The sequence below is a fragment of the Carettochelys insculpta genome, chromosome 3 (assembly GCF_033958435.1).
Source record: "Carettochelys insculpta isolate YL-2023 chromosome 3, ASM3395843v1, whole genome shotgun sequence".
NCBI lineage: Eukaryota > Metazoa > Chordata > Testudines > Carettochelyidae > Carettochelys > Carettochelys insculpta.
The window spans coordinates 200727798-200754046 of NC_134139.1; the positions used below are offsets into that span (position 1 = coordinate 200727798).

The 26249-nt window shown below is 50.0% G+C and overlaps 1 protein-coding gene across 1 annotated transcript in view; it reads right to left on the minus strand.

Annotated features, from left to right (window-relative positions):
- Positions 1-1274: 1274 nt before the first annotated feature.
- TRAM2 (translocation associated membrane protein 2) overlaps positions 1275-26249 on the minus strand; it is a 54602-nt gene continuing 29627 nt past the window's right edge. The window contains exons 3-11 of the mRNA XM_074991424.1: positions 22477-22586; positions 22090-22206; positions 16282-16340; positions 10429-10513; positions 9954-10024; positions 8676-8780; positions 7420-7563; positions 6004-6167; positions 1275-5601 (exon numbers count right to left, since the gene is read on the minus strand). Coding sequence (XP_074847525.1) covers positions 5528-5601; positions 6004-6167; positions 7420-7563; positions 8676-8780; positions 9954-10024; positions 10429-10513; positions 16282-16340; positions 22090-22206; positions 22477-22586 — 929 coding nt within the window. The 3' untranslated portion in view covers positions 1275-5527. The remainder of the gene's footprint in view (positions 5602-6003; positions 6168-7419; positions 7564-8675; positions 8781-9953; positions 10025-10428; positions 10514-16281; positions 16341-22089; positions 22207-22476; positions 22587-26249) is intronic.

Here is a 26249-nt window from a genome sequence, read left to right on the forward strand (position 1 = left end):
AAGCAATGGATCAGATAAAAGAGCATTCTGCTTGCTTCCAATGCAACTCAGCACTACAATCTTTGTGCATTTCCTGACAGGAGCTGCCAGAAAGGCAGACCCCTCCCTTCCAGACCCCACACTCTCTTGCATCCCTTCTCCCACCTAGACTCACACCTCCAGACTGCTTTTGTACTCCCCTCCAGGCCAGACCCATGTCCCTTTCCTACACACCCCTCCTGCCCAGATCCCCCACCCACAGCCTGCTCCTGGACGCCACTCCATCCCAGACCCCATAGTCCTGGTCCCCAATAGCCTCACACCTCTCTTGCCATTCCAATGAAGGTTGGTTTACAGGAGAACAGGTGTAGGTACATATCCCCTCTCACACTCTTGCCCTACTAGAAATGCTGGTCCCAGGAGAAGTGCCAGCTAGTGCCATGTGCATCTCCAGAGTGAAGAGACGCTCACGATCAGCCTGTAGCACTCGTGCCCTGTTTTTAAAGTCTAGTCACTCCCCGTCTTATGAAGAAAGCTGACACAGAACCATCTGCTGCCATTGGGCCCTAGGCCAGCCAGCTCCGCCAGTGGGAGGCACGTGTGCACCCCAAGAGCAATGAGAACAGTGTCATGCATTCTCCACCATGAGGCACCTCTTCCAAGCAAAACATTTATTGTAATCGTCCCTTGTTTGGGTCAGGGTGTAGGGGGGGTTCCTGTTTCCTTATGGACACTTAAGAATCCCAACACTCTCCACCGCACACACAACTAGCCACATGCCAGTTCCCACCCTCTAGGTTTGGCTCTTGCCCTCTGGGGCTAGCCATGGCATTCCAGCTCATTGGTCAAGGGCACCCCTGGGCTGTCTCCACTGCTCCTCAGACTCTAGAACCTAGTTCCAGCCCTCCTGCTGCGCCCACAGCTGTAGCCCGATTTCCAGGTCATTGTCATCAGTGACGGTCTTTCCACTGACATCAGTGGCCTTTAGCATTGGGCCTTGTTGCCACGAGCCTTAGCATTCCCTACAGATGCCACCTGCTTTCTCAGCATGTTGGGCAGGAAGCAGTTCCCCTATACACAGACCTGTTCCATGCCATGGGCTCAGGCAAAGCCTTACGCAGAGCCAGCCACCTGCAGACATGTCATCTACAGCAGAAGATCTAACAAACAGAACAGACTGCACCTGTCTCTGCCATATCTGACGAGGTGTCACGTCATGCTTTGGGACCACTCAAATAGCTCGTCGTGGGGAAGAGGTATTAACTAAAAGAGGAAACACACACCCCATCAATGATTCTATGCCTTTTATTTAGTTATTTCTGAAAATATCTTTGTTGAAAGTTTGTTCACAAAAAGCTGTTTAACCAAAAAAAAAAAAAATCCATACAAAATTGTTTTTGTTCTTTTAAATGACAAGGGAAGACTAAAAAACACATGGGAGAAAAAGTTTGAAATGGTTCTCCAAAAGAAACCCTGACCCCCTCAAGCCAAAACACATTAAAAACACAAAAAAGGAAGAGAACGTTTGCACTCAAGCATAAATACGGAAGAACAGAGTTTTCCTTGAGTTTCTTTGTTGAAGTTTGGTCCACAGAATTAAACAGGTGAACAAGACAGATCCAAGCACCCACCCAAACTTTGTGTCTTGTGTCCTTCCCTCCCTCTGGCAAGAGACACACACATGACATGGCGGGGGGGGACGAATGGGCAAGTGACCCAGTTTATAGTATCAATATAAAGATGGCCCACTCAAGCCATCTGCTACGCACTCGTAAACATTACAAAAAGACGTTACAAAATGCTGTAGACACCATCTACTGTAGACAGAAGACAGCCCTAGCTGCAGATTCCATCTACTGGACTCCACAGTCCAATATAGCGGTAACTCCAGTCCACTGGAATGAAGGTAACCCATCTACAGACTTCACAACTAGTTCTGAAGAACGACCATTCTAAACTTAATATAAAAACCTGGGAGAAACCCACCCTTTGTTCTCTACACCTGTGCATGACAGGAGAAAAGGCATCCTACAAAAACACACACTTTAATGCCCTCTTGAGCAAGGAAGATTCATTCAACAGGCTTTTTAAAAGATACTGATCTGCAAAATGCTACATTCTCCCCAACATCCGCCCCTCTCAGCGCTCTCTGGAACAAGGAGAGAGAGGAAGAACTGCTGGATCTTCAGGGACTTTGCCAAAGCCCAGGTTAGGAGGCATTCTGTGCTTCACGCAAGTATTGTTTCACCTTGACACCATCTCAGGCACCTTTCCCCTCCCAGGGTTAGGTGGTAGATGTAAGCACTACAGGAATGACGGGGATCCAGGCAGGTTATTGCACAGCCCAGCAGGGAGTCATGTAGCTGTAACACTGAATTGGGGACCCAGGGCCCAATTCTGCATGATTCTGAGTGCACTCAAGGGGGCACTCACACTGTTGCAGAAGATGCGCAAAACTGTTGCAGGACAGGACCCAAGAGGAGGACCGTTTTGGGAAATGGGTCTCTCTGTCCCCTGGCTCTCCGCACCTTTGTAGGTGGATTGGTCAATGGAAGAGACTGGCAAAGAAAAGAAGGAGGTTCCTCCAGAAGGACAGGGAGTTTTGGTTTGCAAGGGAACACAAGGGGTCTGCCCGAGTGGCGGTAGGGTGAGGGACAGTATGTGCACCCAAACAGGAAGGAGCAAGCGGTGCTGTACTGGGAAGGACGGGAGCCCGCTGAGTGACAAGGGAACCAAATAATGCTGAGGAATGGCAGTCAAGGGGGCATCACAACAGGCCCAACAGATCTAGGTAGAAAAAGGGAGGGAGAGGGGGTTTAGTGACTCAGGAAGGGACCATTCTGCAAATCGAAAGGGCACAGAAAACGCAATGCCGCTTCCATCGTGAAATGTCCCATTTACCAGCGACTCTGAATGTGAAGGCGGGTCTGTAACATGTGTCCCACACACAGCGCATGTGGGCATGGAGCTAGCGAGGCAGCGTATAGGCAGGAGTACAGACGATCCTACAAGGTAAGGCACTTGGTACGTAGAGGAGGAGGAGCTGCTTCATGGCCTGGCAGGCTTGTACCAGAGGAAAGGCTGCCTGGAGCAGGGCTGGTGGAGGGGAGGAAACAGTCAGCAGCCCAGTTTCTTTGGCTCTTACCAGCCACCTTTTCCATAGGGAGGCTCAGCTCGTCCACTGCAGTAAGTCACTGAGGTCTGAGGAGCAATACCAGCTGCGGCTCTGCAGAGATCCAGGGAGCAGGCAGCCTCTGGCAGACTCAGCAGTCCCATGGTGGCTGGGAGCAGCCAAGGAGAAGTGAGGTGTGCAGGCCCGGGCACTGAAAGCTCATTTCAGCACTCTCTCCCGCTGGGCTAACGCTGCTTTCCTGTCAAGACCTGCTGCTCCTCTGAGAGCTGAGCTCCCTCTGCCTGAAGGCTGGCTTTGCTGTGTGTCTACCCAGCTAAGACTAAGGAGGGGCAGTCACTGGGGTGTTCTGCTCCAAGATACTGGGGGCATTCCTGGGAGATGCCAGCTAGCGGCCCTCACTGGACATCCCAAGCTCGTGGGGGACGGGGATGGAATGGGGTCTGACCAGCTGCTTTCAGGGTCCCAGGTGGTCTCTCCTCAGCCCAGGCCAGGGCTGAGCCAGAACAATGGTGGGGAGGACTCAGCTTCTGTGAAAACAGCACAGCCTCCAGTTCCTCTCACCACTCCAGAAGCAAGAGCTACAACCACCAGCAGCAAGGAACATCACAGGGAGCAGCACAGCAAGGGAGGAGCATGAAACAAGCCAGTAACGTCGTGTTGGGCTTATGCTGGCCGGTGTCACTCACCACCAGCTAGAAAGGAAGAGCCCCACCGCGATCTGCTTGAGAAGTGATTCCATGACACCTCACCCCTGGTATTCCCCGCCTGCCTCTCCCCATCCCTTTGGGAACAGACACCCTCTCTGTGCTCAGCTAAAGGAAAACGCTGCTGACCAGGATGGGAGCGGCCAAGCCGGCTGTGCAGAGAGGCAGGCTCCTGCCACAGCGAAGCAGAAGGGAAGCGCAGTCACCTTACGGCACTGGAACATGCCAGCTGCCTAGTCTTGCTCTGGGGACCTTCCACGGAGAGGAACAGCCTCCGCTGGAGGAGCAATGCAAGCGGGACGGCTCCACCCACTAGGAAGAGGGCGGGGGGCATTGTTCTCCCGCAAGGGACAAAATCAGTGGGCTCATAGGTGCTTGAACGATTCCCCCACATCTCCTTACAATGTATGCAGCCAACGAGGGACCCCGGGGGCAGGGGCGGGCGTATGAGAGGCAGCCTCTGAGGTAGATCTGAGACGATTCCATCCACTGGCATGGATGGGGTGAGAGGTGCTCCCATTGCCACAGGCTGCTCTTGGCTATTCCCTCCCTGCCCAGGAAGAGAGGTGGGCGGCTGGACCCCTGGGGGCTAACCCACCCCCAAGGGCTACGAGGCCTGTGAAGCCAAGGCAGAAGCTGGTGGGTGCAGACAGATGGCAGACCTGCTCTGAGAGGCAGGGACAGCTCAGGGCAGCAGTGAGGCATGAGGTGAAAAGCCCCATTGCAGAGAAGTGGCTGGAAGTCTGGTCTGCTGCATGCAGGCTGAGCACAATGTGAACACAGCGCCACAGGACTCAGCCAGCCTTTGGGTGAGGTAAAGCAGCGCATCCTGAGGGATCAGCAATGCCTGGGGCTGACCTGCTGCTGGGGGTGGGAACCTCAGGGCTCACACACCCTTAACTAAGCCTGGCCTGAGTTACTCCTGGACGACACCGCTGCAAGTAAGGCACAAAGAACGACAGGGCAGAGGAAGGGCCCAGGCACTGCACCAAGGAGAGGAAGAGAGAGGGGCAGAACTGGGCCAAGCCACTGGAACCAGCAGGGCTGAGCGGCAGGTGCTGGGAGAGCTCTCCTCCCCCTGCAGACTGATAGGGCTGCCACTCGCCGGAGCCCCAGCGTGATACAAAGCACGTCTGAAGCCACCTCCCTGTGCCATGATCCAGACCTGACAGGCCTCTGCAATCGCACTGGGCGTGCCGGATGCAAGGCTGCACTGCGACTTGCCCGGGAGCCCCAGCAGTGGCAGCCCTGGCGGCCACCCCATGCTGAGAGGGCACTTCGCACAACAGGCACAGCTCCGCAGACCTCCTGGCCCTGGTGCACACGGCACCATAAAGCAGCCGCCTGCCTCGCCACCGACGTAGCGCAGGGCCGAGGGGGCAGGGAATCGCCTGCTGTAGGAAAGGGGTTGTTGGGCTGCAACCATCTCGCGACACACTTGCAACAAAAACACAACAGGCAGGAGGAGGGGAAAGAACTGCACGCTGCCTGACGACCCAACGGAGCGGATGGGAGGTTTGGGGCTGGCTCCCGCAGGCCGCGCACCGGAGCAGGGTTTTTTGGTTTTATTGCAAACGGTTTCGGGGTGGTGGGGGAGAGACCTTGGGAGGATGAGACGTTTCCAAGCCACTGGGCACCTGAATGGCTGCGGGAGGGGCTGGTGCTGAGTTCTGGTCTCTCGCCCTCCTCCCCGGCAGACGAGCTTTCGGCCCTAGGGCGACTTGAGCTTCTTGGTGCGCGGGGAGGTTCCGTTCTCGGCTTTCACCACTCCGTTTTCATGGTAACCTGGGGGCAGGGGAGTGCAACATGTTAGGGACGTGACTGGCAACTCGCTGGCCTAGAGAGGGCGAGTGCTTAACGCCAGCTCAGTGCAAGGAGTGAACAACTGTCTTCTCCTCAGCTTCCTCTGGCCTGGGCTCATGCGCAGGGACTGCAGAGGGGAACATCGCTACCCTCAGGCCTTCCATCCTGAGCCATGGTCCCACCAGACCCCGACAGGCTGGGGCTGCTTCACGGAACGCTGTCACTCCTGAGTAAGGCCTTCAGGGCACGACAATGCTGGAGGGGACACAGCTGGGAGCCTGGTGGCTCCAGGCCATTACTGATCCGTCTCCAGCAGAGGGAGGGCCTGGCACCAGCCTGGACCTTTACACCTTGCCCCAGCTCAGCCCCACACAGGGCACTCACCTGACTCCCTCTTGACAGGTTTGGACTGCTGTTTGGGGGGGGCGGCAGCTCTCTGCCTAGCACTCTGCTCATTCCAGTACTCCCGCCAGCGCCGCAGCTGGAAACGGATGAAGTGCCACATCATCGAGGCCTGGAAGAGGCACACCAGGGCCAGCAGGAACAGCCTGAGAACAGAGGGGAGAAGCTGAAGCCACTTCCCAACCCAATTCCCCTCCCTGCTCCCAGTCAACAGCCCTTTGCACCCAAAGACCAGAGCGCTCCAGACGCTCAGGAGACGGGTGTTCCCCAGAACCTGAACGCCTCTCCTGGGAGGACACCAGAGGGGAGGGGGTAGTTGTTCCAGAGGCCAATCCTGCCCTGAGTCTCACAGACATTTTTTGCTTAGGTACAATCACACCTTCCTACTGTTCAAAGAAGTATCTGTCCCTCCTTGCACGAGACACACCCCGTACCAGGGGAATGGCTGAGGGCTATGCCGGGGACACAGAAGAGTAGAAAACACCTCCAAATGCACACAGGGAAAACTGAACTATTAAAGGTTCTTCCCACTCTCAGAATCTCTGGGGTTATTCAGCCAGAAGGGACCGTTACGGTCATCATGTCTGATGTCCTGCACCACACAGGCAGAGAACCTCACCCACATATTTCTGCACCAAGCACCAATCTGCTTTCTGAGTGACAGCGTATCTTCCAGGACATCGAGATTTCAGAGAAAGCCTTCAAGTGACATTGAGCCTGTCCTGTCTCTAGCCTCCTCTGACAACGGGAAGGAAGACGTAGCCGAACAGAAGCAAGATTCACGCTGACAGTGTCCCCTAAACTGCAGTAATGCAATGAACAGGGATTGTATCTCAGCGCCTCCTCCTTCGGTAACAGCTGTTTGAAGGCTCTCTTCATAGCTGGTCCCTTTAGCAAGCAAATAAGGATGGAGGGATAGCTCCATAGCCAGAGTGCTGGCTTGCAAACCCGGGGTGGTGAGCTCAGCCTTTGAGGAGGCTTTATGAGGGTTTGGAGCAGGTTAGATTGACAAAAAGAAAATCGGTCAGGGCAATAGGACCTGCCGTGAGGGGAGAGGACTGGACTCGATGACCTCTCAAGGTCCCTTCCAGCTCTATGCTATGGAAAACAAGGACTGCTTTTGCGCTACGGGTCACAGAGTTTTGCTGAGCCTCTCAACAGCCATCCTGCGTGCGGGAGAAATTACCAGCAGAAGACAGCTTGACTTTCAGGCCCAGCCCGTGGGAGGTGAGTGGGAGCAGAGGGGTAGAGAAACCAAATGGGGGCATCATGACTGCTTTCTTCAGTCCCACTTCCTGGCTAGGGCAGCATGGACGAAACAATCCCGCAGAAAAGCTCAGCCCCTGGGCAGGATGGGGCTGGATGGAGCTGAGGGAGCAGCACCTGGCCACATCTTACCTGAAAAGCAGCGTATTGAAGTTTCCTTTCTCAGGCTCAAACACTTGGTTCTCCACCCGAGCCAGCCCAAAGCCGATGACCAGCACGGAAAGGGTGAGGGTGAAGAGCCGGGTGACCACAAACACCACTGCCCAGGCATTAAACCTGTGTGAATTCAAACAGGCATGTCACTGGGACAAGCCTCCATCGCAGTGGGAGGTGCACCCCCCAGGCGTCCGTCACAAGGTGAATTCAGGCCAGAACATTCCCTGGAGATGCTTGGGAGCAGCACATCAGTCCTGGGGACCCACATTTGGCAGGGTTGGACTTTGATGAACAGGGATTATTTCAGCTCAGGAGTCCTACACCACCAGCCCCCTTCTTGCTGCCTGAGAAGGGAGACCACTGCCCGAACAGGCCACATGTGAGATGGGAGGCAGGTTGGCTGGTGCCCATGCTGAAGGCACTGGATGGAGCTTCAGTCCCCAGGGCTCTCCGCCTTCCACTCCAGACCACCACAGTGCTTTGTGAATGCCTGCAGTCTCCCGGCACATTAGCCTACAGCTGGCACACATGAATAGAAAGTCTGGACCTCAGGGCATTCTGGGCCCAATTCTCTGATGCCCTTTGCCGTGCATGGTCATTCAGCCCACTGCAATGGGAGCGTAAAAGAGGTCACCACCATTCTGACCTGGTAGCTTTTTATATTTGTTATTCTTTGTACCAGGAAAGTGCCTTGCCGCCCTAACCGAGATCAGGGCCCCTTGTGTTAGGACCTGTACTCTCACACAGTGAGAGACAAGCTTACATCTAGCTAGACAAAGGGTGGGGAGGTAAACAGAGGCACAGGGAGAGGATGCCACTGGCCCAGCATCTCATAGGAAGCCAGAAGCAGAGCCACAAAGAGGGAAATGAGGTCTCTTGAGTCCCAGACCAACGATCGATCCACTAGACAACACTACCTGCCAGACTTAGCACTACCCTGCAGAACTCCACAAGGTCACAGGCCCATCAGAGGCTGCACAAGCATTGTTCTTATACTTCCTAAATGAAACCTGGAAGTTCATCTGGCCTTGAGTGCCTGGGCTGGGCAGCTCTCCCTGCCCACCTCCAACAGGCACGTCAGAGACTGTGGCAACCGTTCATTACATCCCCCCACCCAAGGGGACTGCCCCACTTACAGACCTGTTCTGGACAAGGAAGACGGACCCCCCTTCTCCCCCTAGGCCCTGTGTGCCCACAGCTCAGAATGTTTCCTCTCTGCTTGTTGCACTTACAGCTTCTCGTTGTTCTCATCCGTAAAGTAGAAGAGACGGGCCAGGTGGAACAGGAATTCAGCAAAGTATTGCAGCAGCAAGAGGACAAGCCCCAGGCGGGTTAGGCTAGAGATGGAAGCGACAGGCATTACCATACTGGAACACACCTGAGCTCGAGCCTCCTACCTGCCTTATTGCTACTACTTAGTGTTTCACCAGCGGACTACACACACCAATGAAAATCAGGACCCTGCTGTGCTGAGCACAGGAGACACAGCCCTGCTGCAAACAGGTAATAGTCCAAAAGACAAGGCACAGTTTAAGGGGAAGCTGAGGCACTGAGCCCACTGATGTCAAGCAGATCAGTAGCAGAGCTGAGAACAGAAGCTGAGGGCTCTTGAATTGTAGTCCAGCACGCTAGCCACAAGACCTGCTGTCTCTCACACAGGGTGTGGGCTTCAGAGGAGGGTGCATGAAAGGTTTTCTAACGAGCTTGTCTAACTGTCCAATAGCAGCCCTGGGGGAAAGCTCCTCCTGATATCAAATGGGATCACACCTTCCAGCCCCAGGCTGTCAGCTTCTGCTAACGTTTCCATTGCACGATGCTCTGAAAGTACTTGGTGCTGGCATGTCATCTCTCTTAGCTGATGCGACTAGACCAGTGGTTCCCAACCTGGGGTCCGCGAGGGTATTGAAGGGGTTTGGTGAAAAGAATAAAAGATAATTAAAAATGATCATAGAAAATAAGTTTTAAATAAATTGCAAAGTTACAATCAATTATTATTTTTAAATTAAATCTCTTTCAACAATGTTATTAATTGCTGTCCAAACATCTGGTGTGGTTTCCTCTTTCATTTAATGAAGTGTACACAGTGGGTAGAATTGGCTTTGATGGGGGCCTGCAAACAGTTGGGGAGGGGGGTGTGATTGGGGGTCCACACTCGTGAAAAGGTTGGAAACCCCTGGACTAGAGGGTATCCTTATTCCTAAAAATAGCTATTTTACGATTTGGAACCTGTTGGCTTCAATAACGTATCCTAGCTAGGAGTTCCGCAAGCTAATCATCTGTTGCATTTACTGTTGGCTCTTAAAATATAACCTCCATTACTTCGGTCCCATTGTGTTGGCCAAGATTTTCATAATGACTAGTGATTTTGGGTGTCCAGCCAAAGATCCCTTCCAGGAGCCTGATCTCCAGCAGGTACCAATCACCTGCAAACCCACTGAAAACCAGCATTTCCCCATCATTCTAGCTGCAGTCCTTGGCAGGCCCCACTGAGCGAGCTCAGAAGCACTCACTTTAAGAGGTATGCTCCAGCTATGTGGACCAGATACAGGCTGATGTACTTCAGCTGACGAGGAATTTCCTCCTGGCAAAGGAATACAGATTTACCATGAAGATTTCTCACTTGGAAAACCAAGCAGCGCATACGGTAGAGCAGTAAAACACAGAGATAAGACCAGGGAGCTCCCTGCTCCTCTAGAATTGGTGCAACACTCCCCATGGTACCCGCCCAGTCATCCTGCGGCTGTGAAGATTCCAACCAATTGGCTCAGTCTGAAGGCAACATGAAGGCCACGCACCTCAGCTCACTCTCAGTAAGCCTAAGGGGAACAGGCAGTGGCTGTGGCTTTCTCAGCCTTGCAGTTCCACAGATGCAGCCGTCTCTGGCCCCATTTTGCTTCTCAAAGCGACCACACGTCGGCTGGCCAGTGGCTCTGTCGGACGAGGCAGGCTTTGCAAAACTTGCAGTGTGACCTGCTTGGCACTCACCTTGCGCACCTTCTGGAAGTACAGCTCGGGCAGCGCATGCAGCCAGTAGGCCAGCTGGCAAAGGTAGAAAAACTTCACCTGGAACCTGAAATGCAAGAACATGACAAGTGAAAGCCTGGCGGGCAAACCCAGCTCCAGACTGGAAGTTCTAGGTGTGGAAAATTCCCCCCACTATGGACTGTGATGGGACATTACCCCTTAGGGCAGGAGTGTCCAACCAGTTAGAGACTAAGAGCCAAAAGAGTTGTGGATAGAGTGTGAAGAGCCACCTATCATATATTTATTTTTATCGATCTATAGATAGACAAAAATAAATATAATACGTGGCTCAATGCCCTCCCGCTCCGCCCAGCACCCAGCTCTCCCTGCTCTAACCCAATCCCCCTCTGCTTCTAAGAACATAAAAACAGCCATACTGGGTCAGACCATAGGTCCATCAAGCCCAGTGTCCTGCCTTCCATCAGTGGCCAATGCCAGGTGCCCCAGAGGGAATGAACAGAACAGGTAATCATCAAGTGATCATTTCCCTGTCACCCATGTCCAGCCTCTCGCAAAGAGAGGCTAGGGACATCCTCCATGCCCATACTGGCCAATAGCCATTGAAGGACCTATCCCTCAAAAATTTAACTAGTTCTTTTTTAAACTTCGCAATAGCCTTGGTCTTCACAACATCCTCTAGCAAGGAGTTCCACAGGTTAACTGTGCATTGTGTGAAAAAATATTTCCTATTGTTTGTTTTAAACCTGCTGCCTATTAATTTCGTTTGGTGACCCCTAATTCTTGTGTTGTGAGAAAGAGTAAATAACATTTCTTTATTTACTTTCTCTATACCAGCCATGATTTTATATACCTCTATCATATCTCCCCTTAATCGTCTTTTTTCCAAGCTAAAAAGTCCCACTCTTATTAATCTCTCCTCATATGGCAGATGGTCCATACCTTTAATTATTTCTGTTGCCTGTTTCCGAACCTTTTCCAATTGCAATACATCCTTTTTGAGATGAGGTGACCACATTTGCACACAGTATTCCAGATGTGGACGTACCATGGATTTTATAGCTGTCATATGACATTTTGTCCTATTATTTATTCCTTTCTTAATGATTCCCAACATTTTTGTTTGCTTTTTTGACTGTCGCTGCACTCTGAGTGGATGTCTTCAGAGAACTATCCCCAATGACTCCACGATCTCTTTCCTGGTAACAGCTAAGTCAGACCCCTTCACTTTATGTGTATAGTTGAGATTACATTTTCCAAAGTGCGTTACTTTGCATTTATCAACATTGAATTTCATCTGCCATTTTGTTCCCAATCACCCAATTTATTAAAATCCTTTTGTAGCTCTTCACTGTCTGCTTGGGGTTTAACTATTTGGAGTAGTTTTGTGCCATCTGCAAGTTTTGCCACCTCACTATTTATACCTTTTCCCAGATCATTTATAAATATGTTGAATAGGACTGGTCCCAGTATAGACCCCTGAGGGACACCACAATTTACCTCTCTCCATTCTGAAAACTGTCCGTTTATTCCTACCCTTTGTTTCGGATCTTTTAACCAGTTACCAGTCCAAGAGAGGACCTTCCCTCTTATCCCACGATAGTTAACTTTGCTTAAGAGCCTTTGGTGAGGGACCTTGTCAAAGGCTTTCTGAAAATCTAAGTACATTATATCCACTGGACCGCCCTTGTTCACATGCTTGTTGACTCTTTCAAAAAAATTTTATAGACTGGTGAGGCACGACTTCCCTTTACAAAAGCCATGTTGACTCTTCCCCAACAAATTATCAGAGAGGTCGTCGTGTTAGTCTGTATCTTCAAAAACAACAAGAAGTCCTGGACAGGACTTCTTGTTGTTTCCAACAAATTATGTTCATCAAGGTGTCTGACAATTCTGTTCTTTATACTCAGGTTTCAACCAGTTTGCCCAGTAGTGAAGTCAGACTGACTGGCCTGTAGTTGCCAGGATCACCTCTGGAGCCCTTTTTAAAGATTGGCATCACATTAGCTATCCTCCAGTCATCTGGAACAGAAGCTGATTTAAACGACAGGTTACAAACTATGGTTAGTAGTTCTGCAATTTCACATTTGAGTTCCTTCAGAACTTTTGGGTGAATGTCATCTGGTCCTGGTGACTTACTATTTTGTTTATCAATTTGTTCCAAAAGCTCTTCTAATGACACCTCAATTTGAAACAGTTCATCAGATTTGTTACCTGAAAAGAATTGCTCAGGTTTGGGAATCTCCCTCACATCCTCAGCTGAGAAGATTGATGGAAAGAAATCATTTAGTTTCTCTGCAATGGCCTTATCATCCTTGAGGGCTCCTTTAGCATCTTGATCATCCAGTGGCCCCAGTGGTTGTTTTGCAGGCTTCCTCGAAAATTTGTTTTGCTATTACTTTTTGACTCCTTGGCGAGCTGGTCTTCAAATTCTTTTTTGGCCTTCCTAATTGTAATTTTACACTTCACATGGCAGAGTTTATGTTCCTTTCTGTTTTCCTCACTAGGATTTAACTTCCATTTTCTAAAGGATGCCTTTTTGTTTCTCACTGCCTCTTTTACTGTATTATTTAACCATGGTAGCACTTTTTTGGTTCTCTTGCTACGTTTCCTAAATTAGGGTATACATTTAAGTTGAGTCTCTATTATGGTGTCTTTAAAAAGACTCCATGCCGCTGGCAGGGATTTCACTTTAGGTACTGTACCTTTTATTTTCTGTTTTAACTTCCTCATTTTTGTGCAGTCCCCCTTTCTGAAATTAAATGCTACAGTCTTGGGCCACTGTAGTATTTTCCCAGCCACAGGAATGTTAAATTTAATTATATTATGGTCACTATTACCCAGAGGTCCAGACACACTCATCTCTTGGACCAGATCCTGTGCTCCACTTAGAACTAAATCAAGAATCGCCTCTCCTCTTTTGGGTTCCAGGACTAGTTGCTCCAAGAAGCAGTCATTTAAGGTGTCAAGAAACTTTATCTCAGCTTCCTGTCCGGAGGTGACATGTACCCAGTCTATATGGGGATAGCTGAAATCCTCCTTTATTATTGGTTTTTCATTTGAATGGCCTCTGAAATCTTCCTGAGCATTTCACAGTCACAATCATCATTGTGGTCAGGCAGTCAGTAATATATCCCTACCATCATATTCCTATCTTTCAAGGAGGTGATTACTATCCAGAGAGATTCTATGGTACAGTTTGGTTCATTTATGATTTTCACTTAATTTGATTCTACACTTTTGTTAACGTATAGTGCCACCCCGCATCCAGCATGACCTGTTCTGTCCTTCTGATAAACTTTGTACCCCGGTATTACTGTGTCCAATTGATTATCTTCATTCCACCAAGTTTCTGTGATACCTACTACACCAATATCTTCATTTAATAGGAGGCACTCTAGCTCACCCACCTTACTATTTAGACTTCTAGCATTTGTATATAAGCACTTTAAAAACTTGTCACTCTTTAGCTGCCTGCCACTAAATGAGGTAACTGAAAGGGACTCTGTTTTACTTGACTGTTCTTTGTCAGATACTATCTGTGTTTTATCATGTTTATCATGTTTCTTCCTCTCCTCTTTACTAGGACATAGAGAATCTCCAATAAGAGATCCTGCCCTGAGGGATGCCACCATCCGAACCACATGCCCCTCCGCACCTGTTGGCTTTCCCCCAGCCCTTAGTTAAAATTAAAAAGGTCGTGGAGCTGCTTTTAAAGTGCCAGCAATCTAGTTCCATTGTGGTTTAGGTGGAGTCCATCCTTCGTGTTTAGGCTCTCCCTCTTCCCAAAAGTTTCCCCAGTTCCTTATAAATCTAAAACCCCTCCCACCTACACCATCGTTTCATCCTCACATTGAGACCCTGCAGTTCTGCCTGTCTAAGTGGCCCTGCGCGTGGAACTGGAAGCATTTCAGAGAACGTTACCATGGAGGTCCTGGAATTCAATCTCCTACCTAGCAGCCTACATTTGACCTCCAAGACCTCTCTCCTATCCTTCCCTATGTCACTGGTACCAACACGTACCACAACCACCAGCTCCTCCCCAGCACTACACGTAAGTCTATCTAGATGTCTTGAGAGCCAGGCGCTCACAGCCCTCCTCTAACCCAAGTCCCCTCCCCTTCTCCAGAGTCAGGCCCTCCCAAGGCCTCCTGCTCTAACCCAATGCCCTCCCCTTCCCCCAGAGCCAGACACTCACAGCTCCCCTGCTGTAACTCAACTCTCTCCCCAACCCAATGCCTGGGACTCAGCAGGGCTGCTGCTGCCATACGCTTCTCCTTCCAAGCACTAGGGCACATGCACAGAGTGATGGCGAGTAGTCCTGGTGTGCGGCTCCGAGAAGGAGCCACATTTCATTGCTCGAAGAGCCAGATGCAGCTTGAGAGCCAAAGGTTGGCCACTCCGTCTTATGGGTTTTGTGGAGAGACCTCTGAACAGAGAGCACACGCCCTGAGATGACCCCTGGAAATTAAACTAGCTACCCCAGTCTCAGCTGGGGTGGAGGATGGTGGGAGGGGAAGAGACTGATCTATTGCACCATTTAAATTAGATTAACTCACGAGGAGGTGTGTCCCTTGCTGACTTGCAGAGAGCAGCTGGTCCCAAACAATCTGTGAGAGGAAGGCTGGGTTTTTAAGCTCTTCTTTCAGGACTGGGAAAGAAGCATCTGGCCCAGATATTCAGGGGTTACTACTTTTCAAGAGCTAACGGACACAGCAGCCCAAGGGAAGGAATTTGCTGGCAACGAAGTGTTTGCTGGTGGGTCTGGCAGAGTTAGACTCACTGTGGATTTGACATGGGGTGCTAGATCTCCCCCGTGCGCTGCGCTCCTCTCCCTCCTGTTCTGCACCTACCGCAAGGAGCTGGTTACCTGATAGCCTTCAGGGGAGGGAGCACATAGGAAGGAGAGGACAAATATTAAGGTTTAATACTTCACAGGGTCCAGGATTCCCAGCCCAGAACAATCTAGAGTTACAGATTGCAAGGCCAGGAGGACCACTGACATCATCCAGGCTGACCTGCTGTGTAACACAGATGAGCAAATTCCACCCAGGGACTCCTGCATCCAGCTCCTAACACCACTGGGCTCATCCAGGGGATTCAGCATGGGAGTGGGGCCAACGAACTTCCTAATCCCAGTTTTGCTCCTTTCTGGCTGGGCAGGTCCCCAACTTCTCTACCCCCATTAGCCTCCCAATGAGGGTACAATTTATCCTTGAATTTCTGAACCCATGGTTACCAGACATCAGTTATACACTCACTGGTGCACCCTTCTTTTGTCTGGCCCCCTCGTCTCACCAACCTTCCCAAAGTCACCACTACAGCACACCGGTGAAGAGTGGAGAATTATTGCCCCTCATTTTACAGATGGGAAACTGAGGCACAGAGTATCAGAGAGGTAGCCATGTTCATCTGTATCCGCAAAAGCATCAAGTCCCGTGGCACCTTATAGACCAACAGATTTATAGGAGCATAAGCTTTCATGGGCAAAGACCCACTCGGTCAGATGCACCTTTTGTCCTTTTGAGGCACACAGTGGATAAGTGACTTGCCCAAACTCACTGGGAGCTGGGACCTGAACCCAGGCCTCTTGAGTCTCAGACCACAAGGTCAGCCACACTCTGAAGGGCCTGATCACAAAATGCCCCTTTCCTCTCATAATTCATATTTCCAATGTCCTTCTCCCCGATCCTGCTAGCAATCCCAGCATGGGAAGGGACTGTGGGGTCACCGGTGCTTTCGAAACACACAGTAAGGTAAATGCTGCCTGTTAACAGAGCAATGGCTCCCAAGCCACTTCCTCAGACAAACCTAAAAAGAGGAAGGAAAGGGATAGCTGAAGAACAGAACACTTACGGGAGAAAAACATGAGGGTAGTTCTCCCACCAGCTCCTCGGGTTTGATAAGTACCCTTCCTGAAAGAGAAGAGGAAAGGCAAGTTCTCAGCAACAGAATCCATCAGCACATGCTGGCTCCGGGCTCATCCACGTCAGCACTAACTCCACCCGTGCACATGAACGCCACGTACACAATGAGAACCCGAGGAAAGGGGCCCAGAGGCAGGATCCTCTCAGAGCGGCTGTAATTATCCCATTGCAAACTGAATGAAGCGCACTGCATCAGGCCAGCAGTAAGGCTTCCAAAACAAACCTTCTAATAGGCCTCTCACGGTGGACCACAATTTTGTCCAACTTTCATGTGATGTGGGGTTCCTTTCGGTCCAAAGAGAGATTGAAATAAAGATCAGGAAAAACCTCTTTAGCCATATTTGAACCCAGGGAGTGTTTTCAATTATAAAACTCCTGTTGTCTCCACTCTGCTGAGCTCTCTGTGCAAAAGAGCAGAAATTGGGTAGTTCAAGGATGGAGATGGTCACCTTCGACTTTCAGGGAATGCACTTGGATTTGATCAAGCTATAAAGGGCTTACAGCAGTGCACACTGAATGAGCCCCAGATGCTGCAGAGGTAACTGGACACAAACCCTGTAATTAAAACCCATCATATGCCAGCTAGGGTGGAGTTCACATTACATCTCAGATTTTCCTTTAATTCCCTGCTTGCCTGTATGTACCTGAAGTCACTTACACACACACCTCATAGAGCTGGAAGGGACCTTAGGAGGTCATCCAGTCCAGTCCAGTCCCAAGTCCTCTTAGCAGGACCAAGCACCATCCCTAACAGTTTTTTTTTTTTAAACCTATTTACCCCAGACCCCTAAACGGTCTCCTCAAGAACTGAAGTCACAACTCTGGGCTCAGCCAGCCAATGCTCACATCACTGAGCTACCCCTCCCTCTTGTCTTAAAGCATAAGCACTTTGGAGCAGGGACCCTCTTTTCTGTCCGTGTTTGCACTGTGCCTCACACAGGAGGGTCCCTGACTGTGTCTCTCAAAAGCTATGATAAATAAATAATCCTGGTTGCGCATGAAACTTGAATTTGGACATTCCCAGATTTACTTTCAGGGCTTTACTCTGCAAACCTAAGTGCTCTTTTAATGCAGCATCTTCGCAGAGAGTCCGTATTTACTTCCATCTACCAGACATGTCTTCAGCACCTCAGGCTGCTTTGGAACCATGAGATACCAGCGGATCGTTCTTCAGCGTGCTCACACGGGGCCTGTTTACACAGAGTTGCTAGTGCGCCCTGAGAGAGGGTGTGATTTTACGGCGCACTAGCCACCTCACGCCAGATGCTCACGCTGACACTTTCACCAGGCACTCTGGAAGGGTAATAAGCTGAGGGACAGCCAAGGCTCTAGTACAGGTTGAACCGCTCTTGTCCGGCACCCTTGGGACCTGACCGGTGCCGGAAGAGAGAATATGCCACACCGCAGGAGGTCAATATTGTCTAGCACATTGTCAACACTGCCACTGCCTACTGGGCTCTTAGAAAACAGTTGGGGTAAATTACAGCTAAATAACAGCACAGAGCACTAAGAGGTGGGACTGGTGGCTGGAAACACACTTTATGGGACCACCAGAAACTTGGCCACACCCAGGATAAGTGGCTCTCCGGCTAACTAAAATCATGCTGGATTATGGATGTTGCTGGAGGAGAGAGTGCTGGACTAGAGAGGTTCAACCTGTAGTGCAGCGTAAGCATGTCCATACAGTGAGTCAGTGTGGAGTGCCTTGTGCACACTACTCTGGGCTTTCTTGCTGCGTAGACAAGTCCATGCTCCCCATCCAAAGGGAAGTCTCCTTCCACCATGGGGAGCCTGAGAGAAGCAGAGGTGCATTCCAGCACCCTGCAAGGCCTACAGATCCTGGCTCTGATTCCACCTGGGGCCGATGCGAGGTTGGAATTTGGAGGCGCACTGTGCAGCTTGGGCCAGCTCTGGTGATTCACCCTTGCCGACAGCCTCTTCGCTGCAAAACCGCCTGGATCCCGAGCTGCAGCCAGAGAGAGGGGCTGGCAGCGGGACAAAGCACACAGAGCGAGAAAGCTCACAAGCCTCTTTCAGTCGGCTGGCACGCCCCTCGGGGCTCCCTGGCACTGCAGCAGCGCAGGATGTTTACAGAGGAGGCTGCAGCCCCCAGTGAGAGGCAGGAGGGCGGAAGAGCCCTGCAAATGTAGGGGGAGAGAGGGAAGAGGACTCGGAGGAGGAGTGAGGGGATGTTGTGAGACTTGGCAGGGGGAGAGGGGTGGGCGGCCAACTCCTGGTGTGGAAGGATTGGCCTGGGGCTTCCACTTCAGCCCCTGGAGGAAGAGGTGGATTAATTTTGCGAGGCCCCGGGCCAAAACCGGCGGGGGGGGCCCTTCCCCACCCCACACTCCTGCAAGGGAGGGAGCTCAGGGCCTGGGGGTTTATCCCACCTGCCTGCTGGCGTGGGAGGGGGCTACGGGCACAGGAGCCTGCTCCGCTCTGCCCCCCTAGTTAGCAGAGCTGTCAGATGCAGGATGCTGATGTGGGATGGGTTGGGAGCAAACTGTAAGTAGTGCAAGAGTGACACTGTTTATTCACTCCCTGGGGGCATGAGCAGCCCACACGGTGGGCAGAGGAGAGGCTGGGCGTGGGCATGGGGTTTTTTAGTCCTACAGCCACCAGGCTCTTCTGATGGGAGGGCGACGGGAGCAGAAATGGGCATCAAACAGGCACTCTCCAAAGGGCTCCCAGGGACAGGCTCAGTGCCAGCATGAAGAGCCCAGGCTCTAGGGGGTGGAGCCAAAGCCAGCGGTAGCTTTTGCCACCTCTTTCAGCGGATGAGGCCCCATATTGGTCACAGGAGCCTCCACCAGTCCCAGGTGCCTCAGGGATGAATGTACTTTAAAAATCACACGGGCTGAAAAAGCGGGATGGTCCGTGACTGGCTTGCAAGGCAGTGCAAGGCTGGAGGGGCCAGCAGAGCTCCCATAGAAACCTTTATCCCGTCAGCTTAATTAACTGGAAAGCAAAGTGTCACCGAGAGGCCTGGTCCTGGCCTGGGGCCCATTTCACCTGGCTGGGAATTACTTGGGTCAGAAACAAAAGCGACAGTGAACAAACTCACTTTTTCTTTGTTTCGTGTCCCCCTCCCACCCCGCAATGGTACGGGAAATGGGGGTCAATGTTCTTGTTCCTCACTAACACCCTGGCTAATTCTTAACACAGTAGGAACCAGCCAGCTCCCTGCTCACGACTAATGGAACTGAGTGCCAACAGGAGGCCAGTCTTAGCAAGAGGTCTCAATCCACTTTTATGCAAGGATCCCTGCTCTCTTCCCTGCCAGCAGGGTCAAAATACCCACCTTGCTCAGATGGGGGCCCAGCACTGTGGGAGTGAGTTATACCCAGAGGGGTAAAACTGGGGTGCAGCCACGCATGCTGGAGAGGAAGCTGGGGCAAGAGGCAGCAGGGAAGCAGGCTTACAGCTGTCAGCTGGATGGGATGGACTTGGGTGCTGGGACAGGCGCTGTCATGTTACTCACAGAGGGTTTGGCGTCACATGTAATTTGCAGCAGTGACTATTCAGTTACTCTCCAGCACTGGCTGGATACCACATATCCAGCTAATGTGCTCATCCCACAGGTCAGCCCTGAATTGGCTCCTACCCTTCTGGACTCCGGGGATGAGAGGTTTAGACCCGGCTGGTTGAATGGTAACTCGTTGCAGTAAGTGTTATCGTCCTTTCCGTTCTTTGCATGAAGCCTCTTTGTATGGCTCATGTATTAAGGCACGTATTTAAGAGCAATCCAAAAATATCCCCCCGCCGCACACGCATGGCTGAGAAAGCCTTGCCAGGAGAACCTTTAACTTTTGCATTGCCTGACTTTTGTCTGCTGCATTGATGCTCTCTGGTGCTGAAGTTGAAATTGCATAGGTTTCAGATGGGATTTTTGGGGGACGTAGGTTAATGCTCTAAACCCACATCTTACAGCATGTTTGCACAACACCTCTGCCCTGTCTAGCCCCCTTCTGCCAGAAAACTGGTGCAAATCCAGTGGAAACTCACCGTTTACATTGCCACGCATACTGAAGTCTCCTGGCACCTCCAGCCTGTTATGCTATGCTGTCCCGCCCGCTCGCAATCAGAATGTGAGTGGAATAGCAATTGGCACCAAGACATTTGGAGTTCAGCGACCTTAACCGTGTTTAGCAGAGTTTATCCTCTTCTCGTGGCTCATTCCAGGGGCTTTGGTATCCTGGGTTAAGAGAGCTGCTCTTGCTAAAATGCACACAGCCAGCCCTACCCCCAGCTACTCCCTACAGCAGCTTTGTTGGCTATACAGTTCTATGTGTTGACTCCAGTCAATCAGATGGCTCCATTGGTTGAATATTTCCAGCCTTCTCATCTTGAATAAAGGGGCCTCACATAGCAGAGAGCCTGAACAAGAGGCTCCCCAGAGAGGGGGAGAGAGCAGGCTGCCAAGGGATTGTAAAGCAGAGCCCAGGATACTATGCAATTCCACAGTCAGGGGTTTTGCCTGAGAATGTTCCCCTGAATTCTGCTCCAGAACTTAAGCTTTCCCTCCAGCAGAGAACAGGTCCCATTCCACTCAATGGCAAAACTTTCCCTAACTTCAGTGAGGCCGGAAATTGCCCGAGTCTGCCAGCAGCCTGCAGCAACAGCTTAGCGGGGTGAACTGTTCCATTCACCTCCATGCTGATTCTGATCCTTGAAGTGACCGTTTAAATGGCAGCACTGCCATCTCGCTGCAGACACTTTCTCCAGAAGCACCCGGATAATGTACTTGTCCCACAGGCCAGCCCCGAACTTTCTCTGATCCTCCCCTACATGCTACAGTTCTTCCAGTGCTCCCTTGGACATCTTCTACAATGCAGCTTCGTTTGTGTGCTCTGTACGTCTACACCACAGCCTTATTTTGAAACACACTATTCCAGAAGAGCTTAATTTGAAATAATGTCACTACACACAAAACACATTTCATCATACCCTCAGCTATTTCCAAATACCGCATCTACACACAATAGAGCCTATTTCAAAATTGAGCCACTGGACACACTATGGCTTATTTCAAAATGGGCTCTAGTCCCTATCTGCAATGGCCCCACTTCAAAATAAGCGTTCTTCCTTGTGGAATGAGGCTTTCCTATTTTGAAATAAACCAACTGCCGTTTCGAAATAGCAGCTGCTTTGTGTAGACGTTAGCAAAATTGTTCTGAAATCAGGGCTGTTATTTCGAAATAGCTTTGCTGTTTAGACCTATCCAAAGCCAGTTATAAAGTGTGATGTAAGAGGAAGGTATTTATTATTGTGATTATTTGGCCCTGTCATTAGAGTCTGTGTCACATTGACAACTTCAAGTCTGGAGACAGCTTCAAATCAATTCAATTTCAGATCAAAAGGAACAGCATAGGAGCTGCTGCCCCGACTGCATGGGTCACTCTTTGCGTGAGTTTATTCAAACCTCTGTCTTTAGCTCAGTGAAATGGACACAAAATTTTCTGTCTGCCGTGCAAGCCCCGCTAACTCTGACAGGGACTAAAAGTGCTGCTCTGGAGTCTGGTCGCCTGACCCCACACAGGCAGTAACTGTGGAGTGATCCCTACCCTGCGCCTGCATTGAAGCAGCATGCACAGAGAACACCCAGCAGAGGGAAGGACAACGTGCCCATGTGGGTAGGTATCTACTGCAGACTCCTTCAGTCCAGCCCCTAACTCTGCAAAGGGAAACCTGAAACGGACCATGCCGAGTCTCAGCTGGGCCCTCCGCCATAGCTTACCGTTAACACCACATAGAAGCACCAGATCATGGAAGTGAGGTGGAATGCTACCAGCTGCCCCGATTCGTTGAACTTGCTGTGTTTGACTTTGGAGAGATGGAGCCGCCTGTTGATTTTCTAGGGGAGAATTTGGAAGACATAAACCACAAGGTTGGCAATTCACCCTCCTGACCCACCCACACCTTCACTCCTTCCTGCTCCAAAGAGAGAACTCACCTGCCAACATGTCAGTCCTAGAGACACCCTCCAAGTGAACCTACCAGCACAGCTAGGCCAGCCAGCACACAGAGGCCAGCTGTGGCCACAAAGGCTCAACATACAGGCCTGAGGACTCTTTCAACAAGAGGCCCTCCAGGGATTTTACCTCAGGACAGAAGAAGAACTTACATCCAGGACGTACTCCTGCACCACCGCATGCAGGATGATTGCTATGAAGACGTAGAAGAGGATGGTGATCAAGTCCTTTAGGCCGTAGCGGTAGTGAACTTGCTCGCCATCTGTGGAGACACAAACATCCTCACTGCAGCCATTGGGCCTCGACAGGCCACTGGCTTCCGGTGCTGAAGAGTGGGGCAGTGGCTGGGTTTGAAAGGCACACAGGGAGATCAAGGGATTTTTAAAGAAGAAGCTGGATGACACTCCTGCAGGGCTTTGTACATCTGGGCCCAGTATGTGCAATGGCAGGGAAAGCTTCCCTACTACTGACATGTCTATAGCTGCTCCCTATTTTTTGGGGGCTTAATCTTTTCAACAAGCAGAATTCATTTTATATGGGCTAAACCTAACAAAAGTGAACATCACTACAACGCTAGCATGTTATGGCTTCACTTACCTATAGCATGATACTCAAGAAGTCATGGAGCAACTTAAAGACTAACAGATTTATTTATTCAGTAATGAGCTTTTGTGGGTAAAACTCACTTTTTCAGCTAGATAACATAGTAGATCACAAAAGCAACAAGACCACCTGTGGCACCTTATAGACTAACAGGTATTTCGGAGCATAAGTCTCATACATGAGTCTCATGCATCTGATGAAGCAGGTCTTTGCCCACGAAAGCTTATGCTCCAAAATATCCGTTAGTCTATAAGGTGCTACAGGTCTTCTTGTTGCTTCTGAAGATACAGACTAACTCGGCTACCCCTCTGACAGCACATGACAGGTTACATTATCTATACCAGATAATCTGATAACTATAGCTTCAAATGTCTTAAGATGAGCTTGTGCAAACCTCATGAAAACTAATGAAGAATGGTTTCTTGGCTATCACATTGCATTGATGTTGGGTTTACTCATCACACAAGAGTGAAGCCTTGGAAATGTAAAGGGCTGCTAACGTCAAAGCACCGTCCCTTGTGTTTGACAGTGGCAAGTCACAAGCTCATTTTGCATTTAGACTATAAAGACACAGCCCCTGCTGAGATGAAAACACTCGCCACATGGCTGTCCATGGAAAGCAGCTGTAAGAATGGAACTAGTGATTGGGCCTGTATCTTTGCACTGCTCAGACACTCACAGGGGAATACTCCAGAAGCAAGCCAGAGAGCCCTAAAGTTACTCTGGGTAACCCTGAGAGGCATATGAAAAACCTCATGTCTCTGCTATCATTTTGGACTTATAAACATTGACTTGTCTGTTAACGTATTTCACCTGTTTTAACCACTCAACGGCTAATTTCTTTACTTAGCTAAAAAGCTTTTAGTTAGTTTACTAGAGAAAATGGCTACGGACATTGTCTCTGGTGTGAGATCAAGAATATCAACTGACCTTTTGAGGTGTGGAGAAATGTCATAAGATATTTGGTTAAAAGGCCCATTATTGCAAAGTCCAGTTTGGCTGGGTGGCAAATTGGTCTGCAGAGCCTAAGGGAGACAGCTTGTGATTCCAAGGCAAGGCTAATACAGTGATCCAGAAGCTCACAATTGTTACTAGCTTGGGTAAAATCTAATTATATAAAACATACCACCAGTTTGGGGTGTCTGCCCTGTTTTCTGACAGTCTGACCCAAGACTGACATTCACAGTTGTGAGTTATGCCAGACAGCATGAGTCACATTTTAAACCTGGAGTTTATGTAATCCCAGTTATTTGTGGTATCTGATCACATTTAAGTTATCAAAATAAATACCAAAGAACTGAAGGGGGCTGAGAGAAAAGTTAAGCGAATGATCCAGGGCCTGGAAAAACTCTTCCAAACAGGGACTGAAAAAACTGGGATCGTTATCTTACTGATGAATAAGCACAGTCCCGATTTTTTCAATAAAATAAAAAAAAAACTACTGCTCTAAAGAAAATGGATTGGGAGCATTTACTCTCCCTGACTCATAGCCCAAGATCAGGGGACAGACACCTAATTAAATGGAAAGGTGGCAATTTGAAAACCAACAACCAGAAGTATTACTGCGTGGCAAATTTAAGCCCCGTTGCCACAGGAATCACTGATGCCAAGAACTTTGCAAGATTCAAACTGCTGGATGTTTATCTTCATAACAAGAATATCTAGAGCTCTAATTAAAGACAACAAACATTTCATAAAGGAGATTAGCCATCACACCAAGGAACAAAACCTGTGTGCAAATTGGAATAACCCACATCTCCCGCAATGAGTGGTTCTGACACTGCTCTAAGGAACCTGGCGCTAGCCACTGTGAGAGACAGGATGCTGGGCTCCACAGAGCTTGGATCTGAGCCATTCTGACATTGCCTATGCTCCTGCAATACATGCTGCAGGACTGCTGTACGTTTTAGCAGTACCCACCAGGGCTGGGCCACCCCATCTCCTTCATTTAAAGTATTTCACAGCCCTTTCTACTGACAACTGTTCTTTTGCAGGGTATGGTACCCGTGAATAAATTCATTAGGGTCTGCTAGATTTATGAGCGGCTAGCATGACCGTTTCTTCACCAAAAGAAGACGATAAAGTTGAGCCAAGAAAAACTGAGATTAACAACAGACGTTTCCTACAGCTGAGAGCTACTGCAGTACAGAATAACTGGGCCAAAAGATGGAGGGGGCTTATGAGACAAGCTACATCATCTCCCTGCTGCCAGTGCCGGGCTGTTCCCTTTTTACACATAAGTGATTGGCCCCGTTTTTACATGTCCTGGGTGATGAGGCTTCCACCACTACCCTTAGGAGATTATTCTATAGGTTCATAGAATTCACTCCACTGCAGCAGTCACTGGGTGGAACTTTCTGGCTTATGTTACACAGGTCGGACTAGATGGTCAGAGTGGTCCCTTCTAGCCTAAACATTAATGTTATGATCAGACACTTTCCTATTTTATCTCACTAGCCTTAACTATACCCCACCCTATCAGGTGATAGTGCCACACTGCAGTGTAGATACCAACAACAGTCACGGGCCAAGGTTCTCCCACAGCTCTCGTTAATCAAGTTCCAGAAGACGTTGTAGCCACATGACTAGAAGATTCTGCCTCTAAACTAGTGCTGTCTACGTGGGCGTCAGGCAGAATCTACACTAAGTAAAGTCAGTCAACCACAGATACGCAATATACAGTAATACATGCGATATATACACCATACGCAATATACGTAATTGCAGAGCTAGAATCAACGTATCTGCAGTCAGCAAACTTGGCTGTCCCTACTGGGGAAGGTTGATGGGAGAGTTTCTCCTGTTGACCTCCCTTACTCCTCGCCAGACATGAGGAGTACAGGGTCGACTGTGACCCTTGAGAGGTCAATGTTGTCTGTCTACACTAGACACGCGAAATCGAACCTGGGAAGAGCAACCCTGAGTGGGTCGATCTTCTTGGGTAGCGTAGACGTCACCTTAGATTAAATTAACTCCACCTCTCGGAGGTGTGAGCTTTTCAGCCTCCTCCCAGCCCACACTGGGAGCTGTGAAGAGGTTCCCTTAACTCCAACAACTTCTCTTTTGCCTTAGCACTTACACACGTTACACACCTGCAGATTGCCACACACCCACGAACTTACCCCCTCAGGTTTCACTGAACAAAGCTGCACACTTATATCTCTTGTCTTCCAGAGAACACAGCTGACGGGTTGCTATTTAGGCCAATGAAAATAAGACTGGAAGAGACACTGTAGGAAGAGCTGTGGGTAAAAAAATGGGCAAGACGGCCAAAAAGATCTTTTCCATCTCCAGTGGCTAGGCTTATTGGAAACTGCAAGCT